The sequence below is a fragment of the Pithys albifrons genome, chromosome 7 (genome assembly GCF_047495875.1).
Source record: "Pithys albifrons albifrons isolate INPA30051 chromosome 7, PitAlb_v1, whole genome shotgun sequence".
In the NCBI taxonomy this organism is placed as follows: domain Eukaryota; kingdom Metazoa; phylum Chordata; class Aves; order Passeriformes; family Thamnophilidae; genus Pithys; species Pithys albifrons.
Genome location: NC_092464.1, coordinates 19,731,244 through 19,754,976, shown reverse-complemented (window position 1 = coordinate 19,754,976; position 23,733 = coordinate 19,731,244). Strand labels below are relative to the sequence as shown.

The following is a 23,733-nucleotide window of genomic DNA, read 5'->3' as shown; positions in this document are numbered from 1 at the left end:
TCAAAGTATAGGTGAAAAAGGGAAAGCTTCCACAGTTGTATAATCAAGCTTTTTGCTTTTGTTTTCCGTTTTCTTCCTACTTATTTCTAATGTATGAGTTATGAATTGCTCTTCTGACTATTATTAAGCACTGAGATTGTATCTTCAGCAATGTAGCTCATGAGTGGTAATGGTCAATCCACAGGCCATTATTTTATAAGTATAGGCTATACATATGCATTTATCTGAACTTTCAATCCCATTTTCCATTTTATGGTTGTTATTCTATAAAATATTTTTGTAATTCATATTCTACTCTTGCCCTACCTTGAACAACTTTGAATTATCACAAATTTGTGTCATTCTTTGCTTACCCCCTTTACAGGGTCTTTTATGACCACCACTTCTTAACAAGGATTGATTCTGTGCAGTGTAATTTTGTATTTCATGACAATTTGGTTACAGTTATAATACATTTAATTTAATTGCTCTAAGTTTTGCAAGTAGAGTCTTTTAAAGGTCCAAATAAGCACAGTACTGCCTATATGGTCTGCTCACACGTAAGTACTTTAATCAGATCATAGTCATAATAACTGCCAATTTTTAAAATGCCAGTTAATTCTTCTCCTCTCTCAGAATAAAAATCTGTATCAAGTCTCCTGTATTGACTAAGGGACTGGTTTACAAAGCTATCACCTGTTAAATTTATGAATTGTCCTCAGAGACGTTAAAACTGGCAACTAAAATCTGCTTTCAAAGGGTTATATAGCGGTCAATTATCCAAAAAGTTTCTTAATGAACATTTATTTAATTCTTAAGACTATTTCTTTGTATTAAAATTCTAATATTATTTTCTTAGTATTGGTCATAAAAAATACAAAAGCAAAAAGATATACTAACAAGTTCTTAGACAATAATACTTTTGAAAAATATACAATATTTTACACCTCTTCCATCAAGGACAAGCCTGCCTTGAAGGATCTTGTTTCCTCTAAGAAGGAAACAGACTAAAAGTGCCAGAAGGAAGTTGGCAGATAGTTGCTGTAGATAATGATGAATGATACTGTGTTCGTGCATCCTTTCTGCACAGTACAGACATCCAGTTCAATGTGTGCAAATGTTCACATGTCTATAACAGACAAAAAAGAACAACCGCGTTGCTTTTTAAGAACACGCCACCGATTTTTCTTCACTACTCAGAGAGATTTTCCACTATCAACATTCCTATTCTTAAAGCACATTTTCAAAGGATACATGCAGAAATCTCTGAGTTCTGCAAAGGGAAATCCATCCATGCTCTTCTGCTCTCCATATATGTAAGAAAGACCTTCTTATAGATTTCAGAATAAAAAAGCCTTGCTAGAATTAAATAATGATTTAGGTGTTTTAAATTGTTATTTCAAGACAGCACAGCTTGCCACCATATTGACTATTAGCCACTTTATCAACAGAATGAATTTATTATTATTCGGTCTACCTCTTAACACTCTGTCAAGCAGAGTCACTTCACAAAGAAGTGGAGTAAGGAATTCTCATCATCACTATTATCACCATTGCTGTAACAGAATACCAGAAAAATATACTGAATTAAGACTGAGCCAGAAAGGTATAGGAGAAAAGGAAAGGGGAAAAAAAGGAGGAAGGCATTCAAAATATCTTGATTTCCTCTGTGCTGACTTAAGAGTATTTCTAGCCAACCTGCCAAAGCTACAGATGTATGAGAGGGAAGTGTGGAAAGCATATGTGTAGAAAAAGACAGACAAAGTAGAGATGTTGGCAAAACTCTGTACAGGAGCAAGACTTTCAGGATACCAAAAAGAAATTTAGTTTAAAGGACTAAGGAGTCTTTATAGGCCATCATTTCAATAAGAAATTACTCTTTCCAACTCTAGATATAAACCAAATGTCAGAAAATACATAACAAAAAAAGGAAAAGGAAATAAGAAGATTGATTATTGCTAGCCTTGGCTAGCAGACCTCTTTTTAAAGAACTAGCATTATAGAAAAGAGAAAGGAGCACAATTTTTTAAAACAAGCAACTAACTTAAGAAGGGATCACACTAACCAAATTAGAACAAAAAACTGCTGAGTGTCTACAGGGACATCAAGGTTAACTCTTGGTAAGAAAGATTAAATAACTTTTAGCACAGTGGTGTTATCAAACCATACGAAAAGCATCTTAACACACACCAAAGCATTACTTTATTCACCTATGGAGTTCAGGCTTCACTCTTTGCATTCAGAAAGCATTAGCTGCAGGGGACTGCAAATTGTCACGGTCATTTGAAGAAATTACTCTAATATAAATTAATTTTGCTTACAATTTAAAGTATGTCTTCTTGTAGGAAAGTGAGGGTTGCATGACTGCATTTGAATCAAATGCGACATGCTTTCTGTCATCAAGTTTGATACTGCTTTAATATCATATAAATGCAACAGTTCTTATGTATCAGTGCGAAAACCTCCTAAAATATCTATTAAAAAAAATTGTTCTAGGTCACACATAATGCACTACTAAGCACATGCATCCAGGCTTAAACTACTTGTTTACTGAAGCAGAATCCTAATACGGGCCTAAAAAATGGTTTGTAAAATGAACACAGAGGATACAGCGTAGCAGTGAAGTAACTGTGACAAAATGAAACCAAAAAGAGTAGCAGAATGTCCCCACAGTTTCAGGGATTTCCTTTGATGTAACAATCCACTGACAAGGCATTTGGAACTGGCCACAAAGATCTTCCAAGGGTTTGGCCTCGTTTACCGTGATAACTAAAAGTCTTCGGAACAAGTTTCAGATTTATTGTGTCAGTAAACCAATATGAGAATGCACTTGTGCCTCTACATTTCCTGACATTTTTTTATTAAAAACAAAAACAAACAAACAAACCAAAACAAACAAACAAACTAAAACTAGGGTGACATTAATCCCATCCTGAGAAATACATTCCACCCCACTGAGATGTTACCAGAGACACTTAGGAGGATGCCACCAGGCACTGAGCTGACAGAGGACTGTCCTAGGTGAAAAAGGAAGGCAGGACAGTAAGAGGCACATGAGAACATCTCACTGGCAAAACTGGCCAAAGATGACTAATTCAGATCTCACCTGGAAGTTACACCACTTGCCTCCAGAGAAGTAATCACTCTACAACCCATTCATGGTTGGATGGAGTTGAGAGGACAAAAAGAAACTTTGCTATGAGGGAAAACTGGTTGTGACTATCTGTATTTCTTTTCTTATGCTAGACATTAGCAGAATGAGAGACACACAGATGCTCCAGTTTTCTTGGCAGAATTGCAGAGGGACAAAGGGAAGGAGGGGGAAGACTGGTCTGTAGAATAGCCAAATACCAGATCTTGGCAGTAAAAGATATACGAGATGAGATACATGAGGAGCTCTTGAGTTTTGGTCGTTCACACGTTAAACCTGGAGCCTCTTTGGTTTTCATGTACAGATGCAACATGTACAGCCAAGTGTCAAATTCAAGTGTCTGCCACCTATTCATCATCTTTATGAATCCACACCACTGTGTATCCAGCAGGGCTGAAGGTGATCAGCACATTACTTCCCTGTAAAATTGAGAACTTTCATGCCATTTCCACAAAATTCTGTATAAAATTGATTTAACACATCATATATACAAGTGCAAGACCCATGTTCAATTTTTTCAAATAGGGACTGAGATCTGAATTCTGCTTTGGCTCTTTGAAACTGTGCATTAACTACTCTGATTTCTCACTCTTTCCTACCTCCTACTTTTTTTTGACAAATAGGTCGGCAAAGTGCAACTTTTCCAGTGGCAGAGATACATGGCAGCACAGAGACACAGCAGCAGCCTACATCTGAAACAAGTCCCAATACAATAGAACATCACACACTGAGCATACAAAAAGGATTGTTCTTGTTTCTGTTATGAATAATTTTCATAGAAACAGAGAATATGCTGAACTGGAAGGGACCCATCAGGGTCATCAAGTCCAACTCCTGGTCCTGCACAGGACACTTCATGTGCCTGAGAGCACCCAGTTCTGAAAGGCTCCATGCTGCAGCAAAAGCATTTGAAAAATTTCAATATATTTCAAAGTTTAAAGTATCCAGGAAACTCTTACTGCAACACATCAAACCCAAGAGCTATGTTCACATCCATAGTTAATGGCCATTAGTACAGTTATCAATAATAATAATAATAATACTTCTAACAAGGTCTTTAAGTTTTATACTGTTTCACATATTCCCATCAAGAAAGGACAGGCAATCACCCAAACTTTACAGAAAGCTGTATGAAACCAACAGGCAAGGGATTTCTTAAAGCCTGTAATCACCATACGATTCTTTTTTCTCAATAATCTTTTTTTATAATCTTGTATCAAGCAAAGGATTGTAAAACCTTGTGATAAAAGTTTTCCAATGGTATTTTCTATTTCCTCAAAAGTTTCCAACATGTCTATCATTATGCAGATTTTTATGTGTCCAAATTGAAAGAATGGAAAATAACTAACCAAGAGGAGGGAATAAACCCCTGGCACTCTGAAATCATAAATTTCACAATAAGCACTATTAATGACCTATCAAATCAGGTATGGCAAGCACAGAGAACTAGTACAAGAGTATAAGGATATGTATTAAGTTAGAAAATACAAACCTTGATCCAAGAACTGCAAATTCAGAGACAGACTAAAGATCAGCTCATTCCACAAATAATTCAATGAGTTGTGCTAACAGCAGAATGACGCTGAAAGATACCAAGAAGAAATACCTTAAGGATGTGATAATTTTTTAATAAGGCATGGCTGTAAATAAGATTGCCTATGTAAAACTGATCAGGTTTGAGGCCTTCAGTAATAAGATTGAATTTAACATTATTTATTGCAAAATATGCTCTTCAGAGAATTTCTGCTGCAAGTTTTAAGTTTGATAGGTGGAAAGAGATGTACTTGCACATCCAAATCAATCACACAATGACCATAGGCCACCAAAACAGCCCTGAAGAAAAGTAAATATAATCCTGAAATTCATCAGGAAAGGTATTTTTAGAATCTTACTTACAATAGCCTTAAATACACTGTCATCCTCTGCACTCAAAAAAAAAAGGGAATTCCCATAGGAACAGACAAAGGCAGGACTTTGTGGAACAGTGAGACTTTTGCATAGGCACATAAGAAATTTTTCAGGATCATATAAAAGGGTCTGAGAATGACATCCCTCTAAACCTGTAACAGAGGCAGAAGTGCCAGGCAAACAAGAAGACAACACCTGCATGCAAAGAGATATAGCCCTGCCATAAAGAATTTATTTTTGTTGTGTAAATTCAATGAGGCTTTTAATCTACAGACAGTGAAGTTATGAAACTGTCTTCAAAAAGAACATGTTAAAGCTCTGATTAGATTAATATGGAGTTTGACATGTTTTTTGAGAATTTTATATGGTATGCTTGTCTGCAAAAAAAGAGAACTGATGACTCAAGACACTCCCTCTTGTACTGCTTCCCGTGTTCCCCAGTTACCACTTAGAAAATTTACATACAAAAGTAACAACACCAGCAGCCATAACATTCAGATGTTCTATCACTTTCGTTATAACTTTAAGGAGTTTTCCAAAGGCCCTCAGCAGAATTACAGACCTCACAAATCCAGGTGTACTGTAATGCCCTGTCTTAGCACAAACCAGTGATGGTTGATCCATGTATTTAATCATGTTTAAGAGAAACTGTCTGACAAACAAGAAACACCTCAGGTAACACCTGGATAGACACTTAGGGTCAAAAATCTCAAGGCTTTCAAGATCAGGCTCAAAACATGCATGACAAGATTTTCATGAGAAAATACTGGTGACAGCTGAGGACCTAAGTCAGTGGCCCTTACAATGCAATGTGCTTAACTAGAGTGGGTCAAAGTGATCATTCAATATGAGACACTTCCTGAAACCCTTTCCTTCTGTCCAGCCAGTCCTTGAAAGTCAGTAAGAAGCAGCACCGAGCAAATGGCTCTGTTTCTGTGCAGTATATGACTGAGAACAGAAACCAAACACAGAGCAGGTTAGGTAAGTAAATGAATGCCAGATCCACGCAATACATTTTAACAGTCAGCTTTATTAGTTTAACAGAGAAGGACTCTGTGCCTCAGTTCTCAACTTTGTCATTTTACTTGGAGTTTGTGTCAGAAAAGGTCACGTTGCAAAATATAAACAAATTGCTCACATGGAGCAGATTTCCTTGGATTGCTCAGGTTATTCATGCTGTCTGAGTCATAGAAATATCTTTTCCTACAGGCACAAGCCTTCCAGATAACTCTTATACCTGTTGGATATACTCAATCCTCAAGTCTCATGTATACATATGACATATATTTATACACTGCTTCTAAAGCAACAGCAACCAGCACAGCTAAATTTCTGGCTACCTGTCTTCCCTCCTCTATCTCACACACACAGGATTGTGTGCTATATTTTGCTGATCCAGACATAAAAATATCATATCATGGTAAAATTCAGTTCTATCATGTGACAGATGCAGTATGTTATCCCCAAAAGTTCAGAGCCCGTATATCAGATGCAATAGCTCTCACTGATATCACAGTTATCTACCGCTAACATTTTGAGGTTCTATCAGTTGCAGATAGACTGGCTCACCGGTTATGCACCAAGCTTCCCTGTTAGGGGTTTCTGGCCAGGTTAATTTTGCAGATGGCAATAACCACCTAATCAATCCATGTCTTTCTAACTCCTAATGGAGCACCTGCACATCCAGATATGAATCTTCCTCCTGACATCCTCCACTAACATAAATTACAAGTTCAGTGCATACACCTGACAAGTCCCAGTGACCCCTTGACAGGGCAAACAGAGGTCATACAACAATCTGGTTTTCAGCACCCACTATTTCCAGCCTTCCCCTTTCTGAATTTTAAAGCCTGGAGTTGCAGTTAGTATCACTCTCAGGTCTCACAGGAACACAACTTCAAAGTGATCACTCGTTCCTAAACCTGATAACCTAAGCAATGTTTCCTTTAGGAAGTACTGCAGAGTAACAGGAGCAGATCTCTAGAATGACATAATACTGAGGACATAAAGTCCGTATTTTACAGCAGGGGGAAGTAGCTATGCTCTAGCTCTACTATGGTCCAATGGACTGTATACACTTTGGTGGGAGGAGGGCATCATTCAGTTCAGTTTCTTCTGCAATGAAGCTACTTTGTATGTTCCAAGAGAGTCCTGCAATGCCAGGAAAGGTGTGGTAAGATGATAAGGAGATTCACTTGAAAACCAGTAAAACACTAGTAGTGTCAAAGCCATCTTACTCTTGACTAATACCTTCTCTGTCAATCACCATGGCCATGCAAGAACACTTGCACATACGTAAGGAATATCTGTCATATCTCAGTTACCCTTGTACCACAGCCACATATTCAAAAATTTACCATCCAAGACTCAGAAAGGCTTTCTGGTTTGTAAGAGAAGATCTAGGAAGACAAGCAGATGTCATGAATAAAGCCTGTTGATATCAGACAGGTCTAGGGTCAGGTGCATAATTAATATTCATTTTTAACTCTAACCCTGTACATTCAAGACAGCTATTTATAGTCAAGGACGCAATGGGTTGGTCACTGTTTGTAGGGCTGAGCCACAGCTGCGACTAAAATAGCACAAGGTACTAAGCTCACTGATGGACTCACTGGTCTCACAGATGACACCATCATGGTTCTGTCACTGCTCAGTAATGCAGGCCAAGGCAAGACACCTGCGAAACTTAGTCTTCCCCTTGCTGAGATCCTTTCAGTTTCCTGCTGTGAGCATACCAACTTCTGTCACTGGATTTGGGTAACAACAGTTAATATTTCCTGATAAATTTAACTTTCACAAGCTTGTCTATTTTAATGTATTTTATACTTTATACTCCTTATTTTAATGTATTTTATACTTCTTGGCTTCTCTGGTTCCTACATTAATGAGTTTCATATTTTTATTATATACCACATATTTGTTTTTCTTTTAAGTATGATTCCTGACAGCTACATTTCCTGCTGCTAATTCGTGCCTTATAAGAAACTGTACATAATCACATTCACTTCTACAGCTTTATAGGCTTATTCCATGTAATGGGTTTTTTTCCTACTGAAAACTCAGTCCTTGTTTGTGAGTTCTCAGTATTCAATATAGGCTGATCATTTAATCTCCGGTCTCTCAATACTGCCAGAGCTTTCCATAACTTTTTGCCATCACCTACATTGATAATTCTGCCTAATTTTCAATTGTCACCAATTTTTTTTGAGCCTTTCATCCAGTCCATTTCTGTTGAAAAGGAACCTGACTGCTAACTCAATTCAAGAGAGTATGCCAGCTATTATTTGAGCCAGAAACACACACTGTATAGAAAGGAATCTTCTCCAGGGACACCACCATCACATCACCATAGGCAATTCAGAGCTTAAGTCAGTCCAGCAGTTCACTTATCTGGGAAGTATCATTTCCTCAGACGGTAAGATTGACAAAGAGATAGACAACAGGCTAGCAAAGGCATACAAAGCCTTCGGAAAACTCCATAAAAGAGTCTGGTCCAATAAACACCTGAAGAAAAGTACAAAGATCAGTGTCTACAAAGCCATTGTACTGTCTGCTCTTTTATATGGGTCTGAATCATGGGTCATCTACCACCACCACCTGCGGCTTCTCGAACGCTTCCATCAGCACTGCCTCCATTCAATCCTAAACATCCACTGGTCTGATTACGTGACCAATGTGTCTGTTCTTGAACAGGCAGGGGTCAGCAGTATCGAGGCCATGCTGATGAGAACGCAGCTGCGCTGGGCAGGGCACGTCTCCAGGATGGAGGATCACCGCCTTCTGAAGATTGTGCTCTATGGTGAACTCGCCACCGGCTGCCACAAGAGAGGAGCCCCGAAGAAGAGATACAAGGACTCCCTGAAACAACACCTCAGCCTTGACCATATTGACTGCCACCAATGGTCCACTCTGGCCTCCAATCGGGATTCATGGAGACACACCATTCACGACGCTGCTGCTTCCTTTGAGAATGCACGGAGAGTCAGTCTTGAGGAGAAAAGACAACGCAGAAAGAACCGTTCCTTGCCAATGTCACCTAGGGAGACGTTCGCTGTGCCTTTTGTGACCGGACCTGCCTATCCCGTATCAGCCTTTTTAGCCACCAGCACGCTTGCAGCAAGCGTGGGTAATGCCCTTCTCAAATCTTCGTTCGTGAAGCCTAGCCATGATGATGATGATGGATGATGATGATGATAGAAAGGAAAGCCAAACAAAAGGCAATGCCAAACAAGTGACCTCATTCCATGTCTGCTTCCCTTGTCCTGGTCAAGTCTATGGCAAATAAAACTTTTGGCCCTTTCCTTTGTGCTCACAACACCACAGACAAGGGCAGCCCAGCCCACACCAGAGCAGGTCTCCCTGATGAGCAGGCAAGAAAACATGAGAGATGAGATTGAGGCACCTTTCCAGATCCTCTGAATCCTTCATTTTCTGATGGGTGGTGCCTGAGGGAACAGCACTATTGGGTGGCTCTTCAATAAAATGGTAGCCAAGCTCATTCAATATAAAAGGTGACAAAAGGCCCTTGTCCCACTAAGTGATAAGGGGAGGGAACAGAATCCCTGCTCAGTATTGGCCCACTGAGGCACAGCCTGGAGACACCCTGACTTTGCCCTGACGCAGACTCTGGATCTTACCACAGCCTGTCCATAAGACAATCCTCTCCTTTTCCCTCAAAGACCAGCTCAGCTGTGCCAAACCCCACACCAGCCACACTGTCCTCCTCAGCTACTTATCCACTCACTGTTCTGGAAACCAGAACAGCTATCCTCTTATGCCAAACCCTATAAAGATCAGTTAACCCTGGCAACATAAGTCACATGGTTTGTATATATAAGGCTAGTAAAGGACTAGACTGGCCAAACTGAGTTCACTTTACACCATCATTCCCTATTGAAAAAAGGAGAAAGGCAATTAAATCAGGGGCACAGCAGGACTGAAGCTCAGAAAGGCTGAAAATAGCCAGTCTTGAAGTTCAATAAACCCACTTCTCAAATGCTATTTTCTTCAGACTAGAACTTCTCAAAGTCCAGTGAAGACTGACACTCAAACTTCTTCTATTTACTGCCTGTAGCTTGCTCAGTGAAATATTCAATATCTGCCCCTTTATATTCTGTCCTTCTGAGGGACTGAATAGGGTCACTAATTATGAATTGAGAAAGGACACGAAAGAAAGAAAGAAACTCAAGGCAGATCTTGAAACACTGGGGAGGAAAAAAAAAAGAAAGAAAAAAAGACCTTTCAATTATTCATTAAAATATTGTGGTTGCTAACAGCAAGACAATGTTGGTGTGAGCCAGAGAAAGAACCTTTCAAAAAAAGTACACAAATATTTCTGTAGCTAAGTAATTATTTGAATACCAAGACCAGAAAGGGTTAGAAAGCAATACTAGTGTCACTCTGATCTCCTTTTTGGAGAAGTAAACACATCTCAGACCTTTGCAGACACAAGCAGAAATGGCACATGTAAACTTCTGCTACTTCCCTTCTTGTATTAGGATGGTTAAAAATTTTAATCATTAATTATACTTTAGCTACAGTGCTGGCTTTGTCACAAGTGATGTATCTACTGACAGCCTAAGGAAATCACAGACATGTGTTAACATGCAAAAAACCCCCAACTGATTGCCACAGAGGACCAGATAGCCCTGTTGTCAAGGTCAATGATGCCTGTGAGACATTCAAATCTCCAGAGATCAAGATTAAAGATGATATTAGCAGAAGAAGCAGCAGACCATCTTGTTCTTCAGCAGGATGTTTAATGCTTAAGATGCTGCCCTAGAAACTGATGCAAAGCACAAAAGCATCAGGCAATACAGAACTAAAAGGTAAAATGATTGGCAGGTAATGGACAATATAGTAAACCAAAGAAATTAGAAATTATATTTTCCTTGCAATCATTTATCTACTCAAAGATCTCTGGAGGTGCTAACTTCTAGTTCTCAACTTTTTAGCTAATTAATTTTTTTCCCATTCTAAAAGCTCCATTTTAATTAGCTCCCCAGTTGAGCTGCTATGAAGAGGTTTCATTTTCATTCTCCTTTTTCTATATGTAAAAAACACTGCCTTCAAAAATATGCATTCATTAAAAATAATTAGTGATTTTGATACCACTAAAATATTCAAGTGACACAGGAAAAAATAAGTTGTTGGGGTTTTGTCATAATTTAATTGCTTAGTACCACAACAGGGGAAACAAACAAACAAACAAAAAAGACATATTTAAATACCAGAAAACTTCCTTCCTAATAGATTCAGTCTTTAAGTCACTGTTTAAAGTGAGTTTAAATGCAGTTTAAAGAGAGACTCAAGTCCAGATAATGGATAGGTACTTGCAACAGTCACCACAAAACACTTTTCATAGTTGTATTCATTACAGCTTGGAATTTTTCATTCCATAAACTACAGCACAAAGAGGCATGTGCAACACAGTCAGTACTATAGCAAAATGTGGAAGTAGCATAACTGTCAATTTAGTCCTCATATTTACATAGCCAGTTTAGCCTCCAATAGGGCGTTCAGTTATAAATAAGTGCAGAAGTAAACTTCATGTCAATTTGTGTCTGTAACAAATGCATCCATTGACAAGATGGCAATTACTGTGGATTAAAAATGAAGTCCATGAAATGTTATGCTACATATTTGAAGATTATGTAGTAGGGTTTTTTTAAGCCTTGCCTTGAAATATGAATGTTGTTATCACAAATGGAAAATTAAACCAGTGAGACAAAAATTTCCATCTTTTTCTTTTGTATCTCCTAACTAGATAATTTTACTTTATGTTTACTTTAACCAGGAAAAACCCAAGAAGTATTTTTCTAGACTGGACTGAACATTTTGCTCATCAAGAAATACAGCAGTCTTTATTGAACTGAAGTGTATCTAATGGACAGCAATTCATCAGCCTAAACATAGGTTTAAAAAAATACAGGTTCAACTTAAAACAATGCTGATGACATAAATGAATGCAATGCCTTTGATTCTGGAGTTCAATGACACTGTTCTAATTACCACAAATACATGTTTTAATTATTTCCCTGTAATGCTCAGCTTTGTTACTGTTTTCTAAAGAGAAGCATGACAGGGCATCCCTATCAAAATATTTAGGTCATCACTTGATTCAATTCTACTTAAAGTCTACAGTTTTGCAACCAATTTCCATTTAGCATTCATCTCTTATGCATGAGTTGACCCACTTATGCATGCAGTAAATCCATGCCTTTGGGGATTTTTTCTGGACTGCTTGCTTTATTTCCACCACACAACTCATTTTATTTTGTCAATACAGTGAGCAAAGTTACAGTCATCCTGTCAAATTTATTTATTTAAATTAGAATCAGAAAGACTATACTACTCCCTGTGGAACGTCACTGAAAACTTTCTGAAACTTTGAGGCTACATAACTTTTGTAATCAACTCATCTCAGATGAAAACAGTGAAACAGAAGAAATAAGCCATAGTTACAGCAATTTCTTCTGTAAACTTAGAAAAGACTTCTGACATCCTAGAAAATTATAATCAACAACAGTAATAAATACCTTATCATACATGCTTAAAAAAATTAGACAGAGATTTTTCTAAGCAAGCCTATAGAATAAAGCCAGATGGAATAAGATCATTTAAGAAGCAGCCATTGTAGGCAGCATATCTGCTTGCTTTGACTACCAGAGATCCACTTAACCTAAAATATTTCCCCCTGCATCTCTGAGGACAGTTTCAAGTTCCTGTTTGAGAAGCTTCTTTAAGGTCACTCACCATCCTCATAGTGGGGCTGCTCAAAAGGAACATTTCCCACACAGAAATGTCCCAAGGTCACATGTCATTCAAGGCCAAACAGACTCATGTCTGACAGACAAGCACTTCCATTTTGTACTATTGGCTAATGTGGTGTTTCACAAATTAGTAGCGCACCAGAACTTCAGTGTATATTTGGGGTTAGTGTTTCAATGGACTTACCCCAAGGCCTACCTAAATTCACTCACATCAAGCTATTCTGGGGAGTATGGGATATAAAGACCATTATAAATCCTTATAGCTTTATCCTGTCTCTCTTGGGCAGGGGTTTGTTTCCCAGTTTCTCAATGACAAAATGCTTCTGTTCTTTCTAGTGAAGTTACACACCTTTCCACCTGCCTTTCAAAAGAAGCAGCCTTGTAACAACATCACGGCTTCTCCTGCTCTGGACCAGGAAGTTGACCTTGAGTGGATGAAGAATGTCACCTTATTAGGGATATCTGTTTTACTACCCCCATGGAATATGGCCTAATACAACAGAGTTACACATTACTGCACCTTCTCAGCAGAACTTCTTCTATAAAGTTACCTAAATTATCCAATTCTACCTGTACTGACAGATTCACACATAGTGATTGTAATAACTACCTGACATTCCAGAAAGTATTCTTCAACTTGGCATTTTGAGGGCTAAAAATACTGTTTCTTCCCACATTTTGGGAGCTATTGTCACATATACAACAAGGATTAAGAAAAAGATACCAAGAAAGAGAATCTGAAAAAGTTATAGGGACAGAAAAAGAAGTCAGTGCCAACCCTGATGAACCATGAAAACACTGTTCTGGTTTCCCAGCTATCTTTTCCTCCCCAACAAACAGCTGTAAAATTGCCTTAGCAAAGGTTCTGCCTCCCTCTACCTCTAATGGAAGGCTGACACAGCAGATAATGATTTACTTCAGGTGCTATTTGCTGCATTAACATAAACACTTTAATCTCTGCGCTTTAGTTCTTCATACAAATCAGGTCCACATAAAAGAGCATTCCAATACCCCCTCATTTCTTAGACAACTCCATAAACAATGTAATTGAAAACCATTAAAGAAGTGAGAACGAAGCTTTAAGAAAAACTCCACAAACAAGTTACAGGTTCTTTTTAAAATATTTTATGGTGTGTGGAATGTCATACCAAACACTAAATGAAAGAAAATATTACCAAACTGAATGTTTGGTGACTATTGTTCTACACAGGGATCACAGCAGGAAGAAGTGACAAAGCACCTTGACATTAAACTTTTTACTGAAAGCGTAGGTAAAGAATTCATATATGCAGGGATTAATTTAACAGTCTTTTTCTAACTTTGCATAATACTTTGATGATTAGTAAAGAAGGATTTCTCTTTTTTTAAGTAGAATACACACTGAGGTTTCACATGCATTCTCAAAGGTTTCAATTTTTAGCACAAGTTCTAAAATATTAATTATACTTCCTCAAATTCATCATTTCTTAAGCATGAGTTCAGTCATTTTCAAAGAATCACAGAATATGACAAGTTGGAAAGGACCAACAAGGATCATCGAGTCCAGTTCCAGGCCCTGCACAGCATTATCCCCAAGAGTCACACCATGTGCCTGAGAGTATCGTCCAAATGTTTCTTGAACTCTGGCAGGCTTAGTGCTGTGACCACTTCCCAGGGAGCCTGTTCAGTGCCCAACCACCCCCTCTGAGAAGAATAGCCAACTTAAATCTCCCCTGACACAACTTCAAGCCATTCTCTCAGGTGCTGTCACTGGTCACCAAGGAAGCTGTAGACTGCAATGAGGTCTCCTCTCAGTCTCCTCCAGGCTGAACAGACCAAGTAACCTCAGCCGCAGCTCATATGGCTTCCCCACAACTTCTGAAAGCTTACAAAATATGAAAGCTATACAAAAATTTGTAAAAATAGTTATGGTACTTGAAAATTAATGTGATTCTTCTGATACTTTTAAAGCATTTATTAGGACTCTACATTTAAAGACAAAATGATTTCTCCTTAGTCAAAAGGGGAGGTCAAAGAAACTTCAATATAGAAATATTAGAAAGTCAAAGGACCTGGGGTTTCTCAGAATTTCCATTTGTATGTATCTATACAAAGAAAGCTTAGAAGATCAACCATAAAATGAACACTGCATAGGAGAACAGCAGGAGCTCCACCTTCTTGCAGAGACACGCTCATATTAGCAATAGGAATGACATACTGAACCTACTCATTTCCAGCCAGAAAAAAATGCTGTTGAAGGCAACTGATAGATGCTTAATCACATGAGTTATATGCAGCATATTTGAAGTGCAGCTGTGTGGAATTAAGCCTACTGCATACCAAATAATGAATGGCTCTCGGAGTTGCAGTTCATGTTAAACTGTCAGAGGAATCAAGGGGAGCAGAAGGCAATTGGTACTACAGTGCATCCAGCCTACCATACATGCCATGGACATGCAGCAATTCAGGCACTGGTCAGCAAGTGCTATTCACCTATGTTAGTAGACATAATTGCCCTATATGACTAAATGCTTATTTTCCCAGTGAAAGAACAACAAGATACAAATCATGCTTAGGAATATGAGGACAGTCAAACAAAGTATTAATCACTTTAGGAGTAGTAAAAATCCCAACATTGCCTAAAACAGCATAAGTTCTTTTTGTATGCAATTTAACATGCTTACCCAGTCTCTTTGTTGATGTGCCATGGTTGGTTTTGTGAAATGTACATACTGATATTGCTGTGATATTCTCTTGTTCCCCTATTCCTCTCCTTCACTTCAATTCAATGGAAGAAAAAAAAAGCCCATAGAGACACGTGTCTGCAGGTTTTGTACTGTGAATTCTACAAATGGACCTGTGGGCCATGTTGTTAACATCTTCTCCTGCCAATTTGCTCTACAATCTTTTTTAGCAATTTAAGACATCATTTTATGTTTGAGTAAGCAAACAGGTTGAACAGCTCTGCCAATAGCTTCCAAATAGGGAGCCATGGCTCACAGTCTGCTAGGGACAGTTTCAGATATGCAGATGTGTGCAGCTACAGTAGCAATGTGGTTTGTGTCCTGCTTTAGTTGCTACTGAAGATATATTTTTATCACATCTGAGGTAGTACCCAACTCCTTATCACTTGTGTCTTTCTCCAGATAACAGGTGTTTAGTTGATTCAAATTATGAGAGAAATCCTGTCCTCTGCTGCAACCCCTGAAGCTGTATAAATTTAACTGGAGGTAAAAAGTGACCCTTGATACTGGGAAAAAAAAAACACCACCATGCACCATATTTCATTAAAGACATTTAAAGACAATACACAGCTTTTCTCATTAAAATCCACATAAAACACTTCCAAGAATGCTTCAAGATTCTCATGTTCTCTTCTCTGCAGCCAACACAGGCTTCACTAAATTCAGAGAGGAGTTCAACTCCCAGTACCTGGGGGAGACACTCTCTTACCTCATAGTGGGTGACCTTTCTTTCGTTAACTCTACTGTCCTTGCTAACTTCTTCACAAAAATAGGATACCTTGGAAATGTGCTTTTCAAAGCAGATTTAATCTGTTTTCTTATTTTCCTTCTTTACATTAAAGTATAATTTTTGTTTTTTATACAATCCAAACCTATCGGAAAATGAGTCCCACACAAATAAAAGACCTGAATGTCTTCATTTTGCTAGCTCTGAAAGGGAAGAAGGGCACAGATGGGCAGTGCTTCTTGCTCCTGCATTACTTCAGTTCATAACAGTATTAATGTGGAAGTGATAAATGCCTTTACATGAGCTCTCAAAGTAATGAAGGCACCACTGTGAAAGCTTCCTTACATCCTTCCAGTCATACAACCAAGGCAGCAACCTCTACTATCCAAGCAATGGCCTTTATCTTAATGAAAGCTTCTCACTCCATCAATTTGTAGAGACACCTGTTTTCTTTTATACTTTGCAGACATTTACCAGGACCAGATTTAAGAAAGAGTAACTTATTTCACATAGGATAAAGCATCCTTCAACTCAATATAGCTAGACAAAAAAGTGCAGTTGCAGCAAGCTGCAGCTCATTGATGCAAACTGCTGAAAGTGTTCCATTTCCCTACAGAAAATATTATTATATTGAGTTTCTACTCCCTCATTTAGCTATGTGTCATGACAAATCAATAACCCTTTGCCATCATCTTTAATTATTCTGTTCTTTTTGCCACCTTAACTTTTTCCTTGCAAAACCAGTTTGCAGTTAGCTTAATTGCAAAATCACCTATAAAAATTCATGGTATGTTTTTCATTTTGAGAATGTTCGAGTTCATACTAAAAATCCTCACAAAGTTCAAGATGGACAAAAAACACTGCAAGGTTCTTAAACAAAATTTACAGATTTCTCTGTGTGAAGAGTATAAATTTTTTGTGTATTGACTACATATATATTCAACGCCAAAAGTATGTTGGACATCTGCAGAACTAGGTTTTTAATGATGAAAAAGCATGAGATACCAGCGTAAATTTTATTCTTTTCTAAGAAACTGCATTCTGGTCCAAATACCTCCATCACGACATAAAATAAATTCACATGTTCAGTCTAAGTCTTCAGAGGCAGGATTGCTGATGGCAAAACATCAAAATCCAACACCCTCTGTCAATCCACTCTCATTCCATTCCTTGTTTGATCTCTTTTTCCTCACAAGGTTTATATTCATAGCATAAGGGATTCTTTAAAAAAATCAGAGCATTCTGGTATTATATATGTATGCTGCCAAACTTACTATTAGGACAAAAAAGACAATATTGTTAAAACATTTATGCTAATTAATATCTATTATAATTATTTTATTTTTTATTTACCTTCATCAAGAACATCTACACAGTCAACTATGCCCACTTACCTCTTCAATGAAGTTGTTACAATTTTGGTTCAAATAGGCTCTTTGAGAAGTATCTAGTACTTGAAGGTGAAATCAAAACAAAACTGAAAATTAAATAGATGTATTAGTATTTTTCCAGTTTTCTTTATATGAAAAATAAAATTATTTTAGAATTATTAAAGTGCTTACCTTTCAGTCTTGAAACCTTAATTTGATCCTTAGTTCATGATGTATACTGCTTATCTGATAAATACAGAAACTACTCTGTGTGGAATGCACTTCTATAATACAGTAGTTTTCCAATTAGATTTACGTTCTGGCAGAAGTATTTTTCTAGGATATAATGCCATAAATGAATTTATTTTTTAAGTGTAAGCAGAAATGAAATGCAAAGCAACTTCTTTTATCATCCACATTTTACAATGCCATTTTAGCCTTCAATATTAATTCTTTCAAATACAGTCCCTGACTCCAAATCTCTGTCAGCTACATACATTAAAAAACAAAAACAACTCTGTATTGTTAAGCCTAGATAGAACAAACCTGTATTGTTAAGACTGGGTGGTTAGAAATGAAGAGACAGGAGTGGTACATGCAGTCACCAAGGAAAAAAACTGAAATAAAACCATTTTTCACATTTAAAACAGCTATTTCTGTTTTAAATGTGCTTTTCAGCTAGTCTGAAAAGTCAGATAGATATCTTTGGTTCAGGAACCAGAAAGTATCGCAGATTGTGCAACAAGGTCTTCTGCTACCAGAGAAATTCCCTTGATCCATTTAAAAGTAGAGGTGGGAAGAAAGCTCTTTTCCATGTCACAAAAACACTTGTTTGATTTTCTTATCTTCTTTTCCCACAGCAGAAAACCCAACATGCTTTGAACAAGAGAGAGATAAAGGGCATGCAAGTGAGCTGTGCCATATTATTCTGTAGTCTGAAGTTGAGGGTGCAGGGCTTGATAGATATAATTAAATTTATTTGAATGCCAATATCCAAACTGAGCACAACAGGCCTGCTGCAGGGTACTCCTCTCAAGCTCTCCTAACAGAGCACGCTCGTGCGAGGAATTAAATGTTCATCAGAGCACTGATCATTTCATCTCCTTGATGCATTCCAGAGTTATCCCACACAAAAGAATCACTCTTGCTTGAGGAAGCTATGCAGGTCATGAGAGGACCTAATTTAAGTTCCTGATTGGAATAAAAAATACAGCTGATTAAAACCAGGGACTCGCTGAAGTTTCCTAGATCCCAAACAAAAGTCTTAATGGCCACGCTTTTTGTCACTCTGAAGAATACATCTTCCTCTCTTACAAACCATAATTTCAGTTAACCCAGCATGAACATAAGAGATGAGCTTTTGTTCTCATCTTATCTATGCACAGGAGCATTTGCACATCTCTTAAATTAACCATTGTCCAAAGCTCCAGGAAATAAGCCTAAATTTTTCACCTCAAATAACAGATCTGGACATCAAAATCTTAACTAGCCAATGCTTTGGCAAGATTGGTACATCTCCATTCCTGTGAAAAACTAGTATTTTTCATTGACTTTTTTTTCAATAATATCTCAACCTGAAAAAAGCTTTTTTTTCTTTCAAGTAAATAAATTGCACCATTTTCTTGTGATCATACTTACACTTGGTGTCTCTGATGCAATACTGCTATTTTATTACCACAGACAATGATTCAAAAACATTTTCACAAAATATTGCATGGAGACAAGGTCTTACAGCAGAAGAATGATCAGGAGGAAAGTCAAGACAAAGCTGATAGTATTGATGCTGTATCACTTCTAGCTCATGCTAGTTCTTACCTATTTCATACATGTCATACATATCACCCAATATTCCATCATGCAGTGAGTTAAACACGCTACAAGTGAATACAATACAAATAAATATCTTTCCTAGTGAAAGTTAGTCAGTGAGTCATTAAAAAAAACAAATTAAAAAGATAGTAAGTCAGAAAAAGTCCCATTTTTTAAATCCCACTCCTGTAAGCTAAAGAAACGCATTAAGTTTTGCCATTTGCCATTTGTTTCTCATCTTGCAGAGCATTGTCCTTTAAAAGACAAAACACTTTCTTTTAAAACACAGCATCAAAATTTTTGTCTGCTTCTAGAAAACCCCATCTTGCCAGTTATGCTATTTTTTGTTTTACAGCCCCTGCTAAAAAAGAGACAAAATTGTGTAACTTACATAATTTATACAGTTTATATGTAAATAAAAAGTTACAAAAGTATACCTACTCACAGGAAAATCTATTAAAAAAGTAAAAAGTGTCAAATCATTTTAATAAAAAAAATCCTCTGAGCATACTAGATGAAAGCTGGAGAGGTGAACACACATTGCTAATGTGCTGTACAAGTCCATGGTATACAGTCACACACACTCCAGAATCAGACATACACAAATCCATCACCAAAATCCCACTCTTCACTCACACAGACTTCATCAGAAACACCAACAAACACACTTAGACACACTAGTTCTCCATCTACAATCACTTTTGGTAGCAGTCACATACATTACTGATTTGTTCCTGAGTCCTTTTCAGTCTTTGTAACTCGGGTGTATCGGTCACAATACTGAATCCTCTTCCTTTGCTTTCTTCAAAGTCTCTTTTGTATTTTACCTACAGAATAGAAAATACAGAACAGGGTTATTTTCGTTTTCCACAAGGTGCCCCTAACAATCTAGCAATTCTTTTTTACTGTCAATAAAGCACTTGTAAAAGGCTTTCAGCTTTTAAAGAAGCTGCCTGCCTTCATCCTCTAACAGGGACAGACAGCAAATGGACAAAATTCCCCAGTGCCCAAGCAACTGCCTCCTCTGAGGTGTCATGGGCTCACCTCCACACATACTGCAACTGTGGAAGATCACTCTGTGATCATTTCATTCTCAGAGCAGTTACCACAGAACTACAGATGCCAGCACAGCACCAAGCAAGCACTATTCTCACACAAAATAACAACTGTAACTAAATCTGGAGGTCTAATCCAAAACTTCACATTTCACCCTCTTCATGATTATTCTACCAGTCTTTTTCCCTGTTGAAACATAAATTACACATCAAAAAAATACTGCATGAAAAGAGTATTCAGAATATCATGAAGGCAAACATTGGTAAGTTAGGGAATGGCTGCCTGTACAAGCTTAATTTGTCCCTCTTGCACACATTCATTCGGATACTGTCTTTAATCAGGTACTCATATATTAACCTTTCAGAAAGCCCCCTACTTTATTCTGTGCACAGCAGAGATGGTTCCACATGCAGTTGTATCCTTCTTTCAGACCAGACTATTCAAATCCTATTATCAAGGTAAGAATATTGGTTTCATCAGGACCTTTTATATATCTCTCACCACAGCTATTAATCAATCTTTCTAATGTACCTTGGAAAGTGAGAATGGCAATATCCACACTTCCAGGGCAACCTGCAAACTGAGGTGAAATAAGCTTAATTTCCAAACACATACAAGGGTCTCAGGGTGTTCACTCTCAGATTCCTAACGGTTGAATACATTCAAATTATGGACTTTGGGTTACAAATAGCCAGTACTTCTGCAAATCAGTCTTGGAGATCTCAGTTTCAACATAAAGAAACAGATGAAACCTGCAAAATATTAAGTCACTGTTGAGCAACAGATAAAACTCTACAGCAAAGACGGAGTTGGGACTCATGTGTTCCCAGATGGATTCATCTATCTCACCCATATAAACTTCCTTTTACTTCCTGTGTCCCTGGCTTTATTCACTACACACATCCAGATTTTGCAATACCTGGGAGAGCAGTAGTACAGACATAGCAGGATTCTCCTTCACACAGCTGATAACCAGAAAACATCCAGCACATGTGGCAAGTTCAAGGCTGGCTTAGGTTTATTTCACAAGCAATCACCTCATGTTATGATGATCATACACAGGAATAAATACCTCTAGATCATGAAAATTAAGTTTCAGAGGCTATAGAACAGAGTTTGCCTTCCTCATCCTAAACCTCAATGAAAATGTTAATAACTTTTGGGGTTTTTCTTTAACTGCAGTTTTAGCATATATCATTGTATACGGCTCACAGGTAAGCCCATCACTCAAATCCTTAAGACACTGCAGCAAATGATGCCATCAATGAACCATTTTTCCTGTGTTCCACACTTAGAGCTAGCTGTGGACTTCACACAAGTATAATCTTTTCACACCACCTGGAGACAAAGGAAAAGCACTTCCACTGAGGCTTTCAGAAAACCAGGGGTTGATTGCCCCATGCCTTTCTGTTCGTATTCCCCAGGTTCAACACCTTTGCACCTTTCCTTCCATTTGACCACTGTATTCAGGTATCCCTTTGTCTCCTTCTGAATTTCTAAACTTGTCTAGTCCATCTCTCCAGGGCTTCTTGCTAAATCCCTTTACCCAAGGCACTCTAATTTTCGTTGCCCCTTATCTCTCTTCTACCAAATGGCTCTGCATCTTCACAGTGACTCTCAGAGGCTTCCTTAAACATACTGAATGGACATACTATTCCAGCACTGTCTGCTGCTAAGAAAGATGTCTTAAGAGTATCTGTGAACTTTCTCTATTTGGAGTCATACAAAACTTTATCAAAATTGGGCAGACTTCCATGGCTAAGGATACATACTTAACACAAAAGACTTCTATTTCAGCAAGCTTCAGCTCCTCTTGCCTACATGCTAAAAAAACTGAGCTGTTCAACAACTGAAAAAAGAAAAAACACTTGCTAATAATTCCAAGGGGAAAAACATTTATTCCAGTCTCAGCCATGGAAACTGCTAAGTATTTCGCATAAAAATTCCACATTTGGCCTGAAGCAGGCAGCTGACATACAAATGTTCAGCTTTACTGCTTAAAGTTTACCAGAATTATAAGCAAGTGAACGTATCTTACAATGAAAAACAGGTTTAGTCCTGCCTACAAGAAAGATTACCTGTTCTTAGAAAGAGCATTTCCTGCTATTAGTTCCAAATGTACTAGCCATTAACTTCAAATTACCTTTATTCATCTTAGAAAGGAATAGAAGAAGAAGGAAGGGAACAAGATAGTTTTACCTTAATATTATTGTAATCCTTCAGTCAGATAAAAAGGGCTTCTACTCTCTTAATAAATCACTTTGCAGGATTAAGGTTAACTATAGTTCTCAGAGCAGCTACTCTGAAATCATTAAAAAAACTTAGTTAAACTATTAGAGTTAATATATGCATATTGAATTTTGCTATCTAACTTCAAAATGTAGTTTTGAGTTATAAAAATCATAAAAAACATGATGTTTCATGAAGAGCACGGCTCCGAGAAATGTAGCCCACTAACATCAGTATAAGTTCAAAAGACAAAACATCTCAGTTTCCAGAAAATGTCAAATAATGAAGATGCCATTGGTGATTTAGGATTTGGATCCAAACAAAACTCATATTTAGTGTCAAGAATGAATATGAATGAAAAGGAGACAAACCAACTGCTGATTTACTTCCAATTTCAGATAATTTAAAAGTTCAAGTTTTGCTTAACTAGAAAACTTTTAGTAACTACAAAATCTAGGATTAAAATGTAATTTGATTTTCTTAAACCAATTTACAGTAGAAAAGAATATTCTGTATAGGAGCTGTAAATATCACTATAACAATTGACTTAGCTACGTACCGTGTCTGTCTGGGATGGAGATAAATTTCCTCATAGCAGCCCATACAGTGCTGAGCTTTGCATTTGTACCTCGAACAGTGCTGAGTACCAGAGTTTTGGCTATTGCTGAGCAGTGCTCACACAGAATCATCCCCAGCATTACCCAAAGACCAGGAGGCTGTGATGGGTGAGGGGCTGGGAGGTGACACAGCCAGGTAAGCTGACACAAACTGACCAAAGGGATATTCCATATCATAAAACATTATGCTCAATAAAAAAAGCAAAGGGGGAGAGGGGACCTTAATGATTAAGACATTTGTCTTCTGAAGAAACCACTATACATACCAAGGCCCTACTTCCCAGGAAATGGTGGGACATTGCCTGCTGGTGGGAAGTAGAAAATAAATCTTGCTTTTGCTTTCCTTCTGTGTGCAACCCTTGCATTTTTCAAAAAAAACTTGACCCACAAGG

General features: G+C 37.7%; 1 protein-coding gene and 1 long non-coding RNA gene across 4 annotated transcripts in view; both read right to left on the bottom strand.

Annotated features, from left to right (window-relative positions):
• The window catches only part of LOC139674073 (uncharacterized), a 32,695-nt gene extending 14,872 nt beyond the window's left edge, over nucleotides 1-17,823 (bottom strand). Inside the window, exon 1 of the long non-coding RNA XR_011698267.1 lies at nucleotides 17,655-17,823. This is a non-coding gene — a long non-coding RNA (uncharacterized lncRNA). The remainder of the gene's footprint in view (nucleotides 1-17,654) is intronic.
• Nucleotides 1-23,733, bottom strand: part of NEBL (nebulette) — a 257,377-nt gene that overhangs the window by 118,542 nt on the left and 115,102 nt on the right. For all 3 annotated transcript variants that reach the window (XM_071560196.1, XM_071560195.1, XM_071560197.1), the window contains one exon: nucleotides 20,159-20,266. In XM_071560196.1, the coding sequence (XP_071416297.1) occupies nucleotides 20,159-20,266 (108 nt within the window). The remainder of the gene's footprint in view (nucleotides 1-20,158; nucleotides 20,267-23,733) is intronic.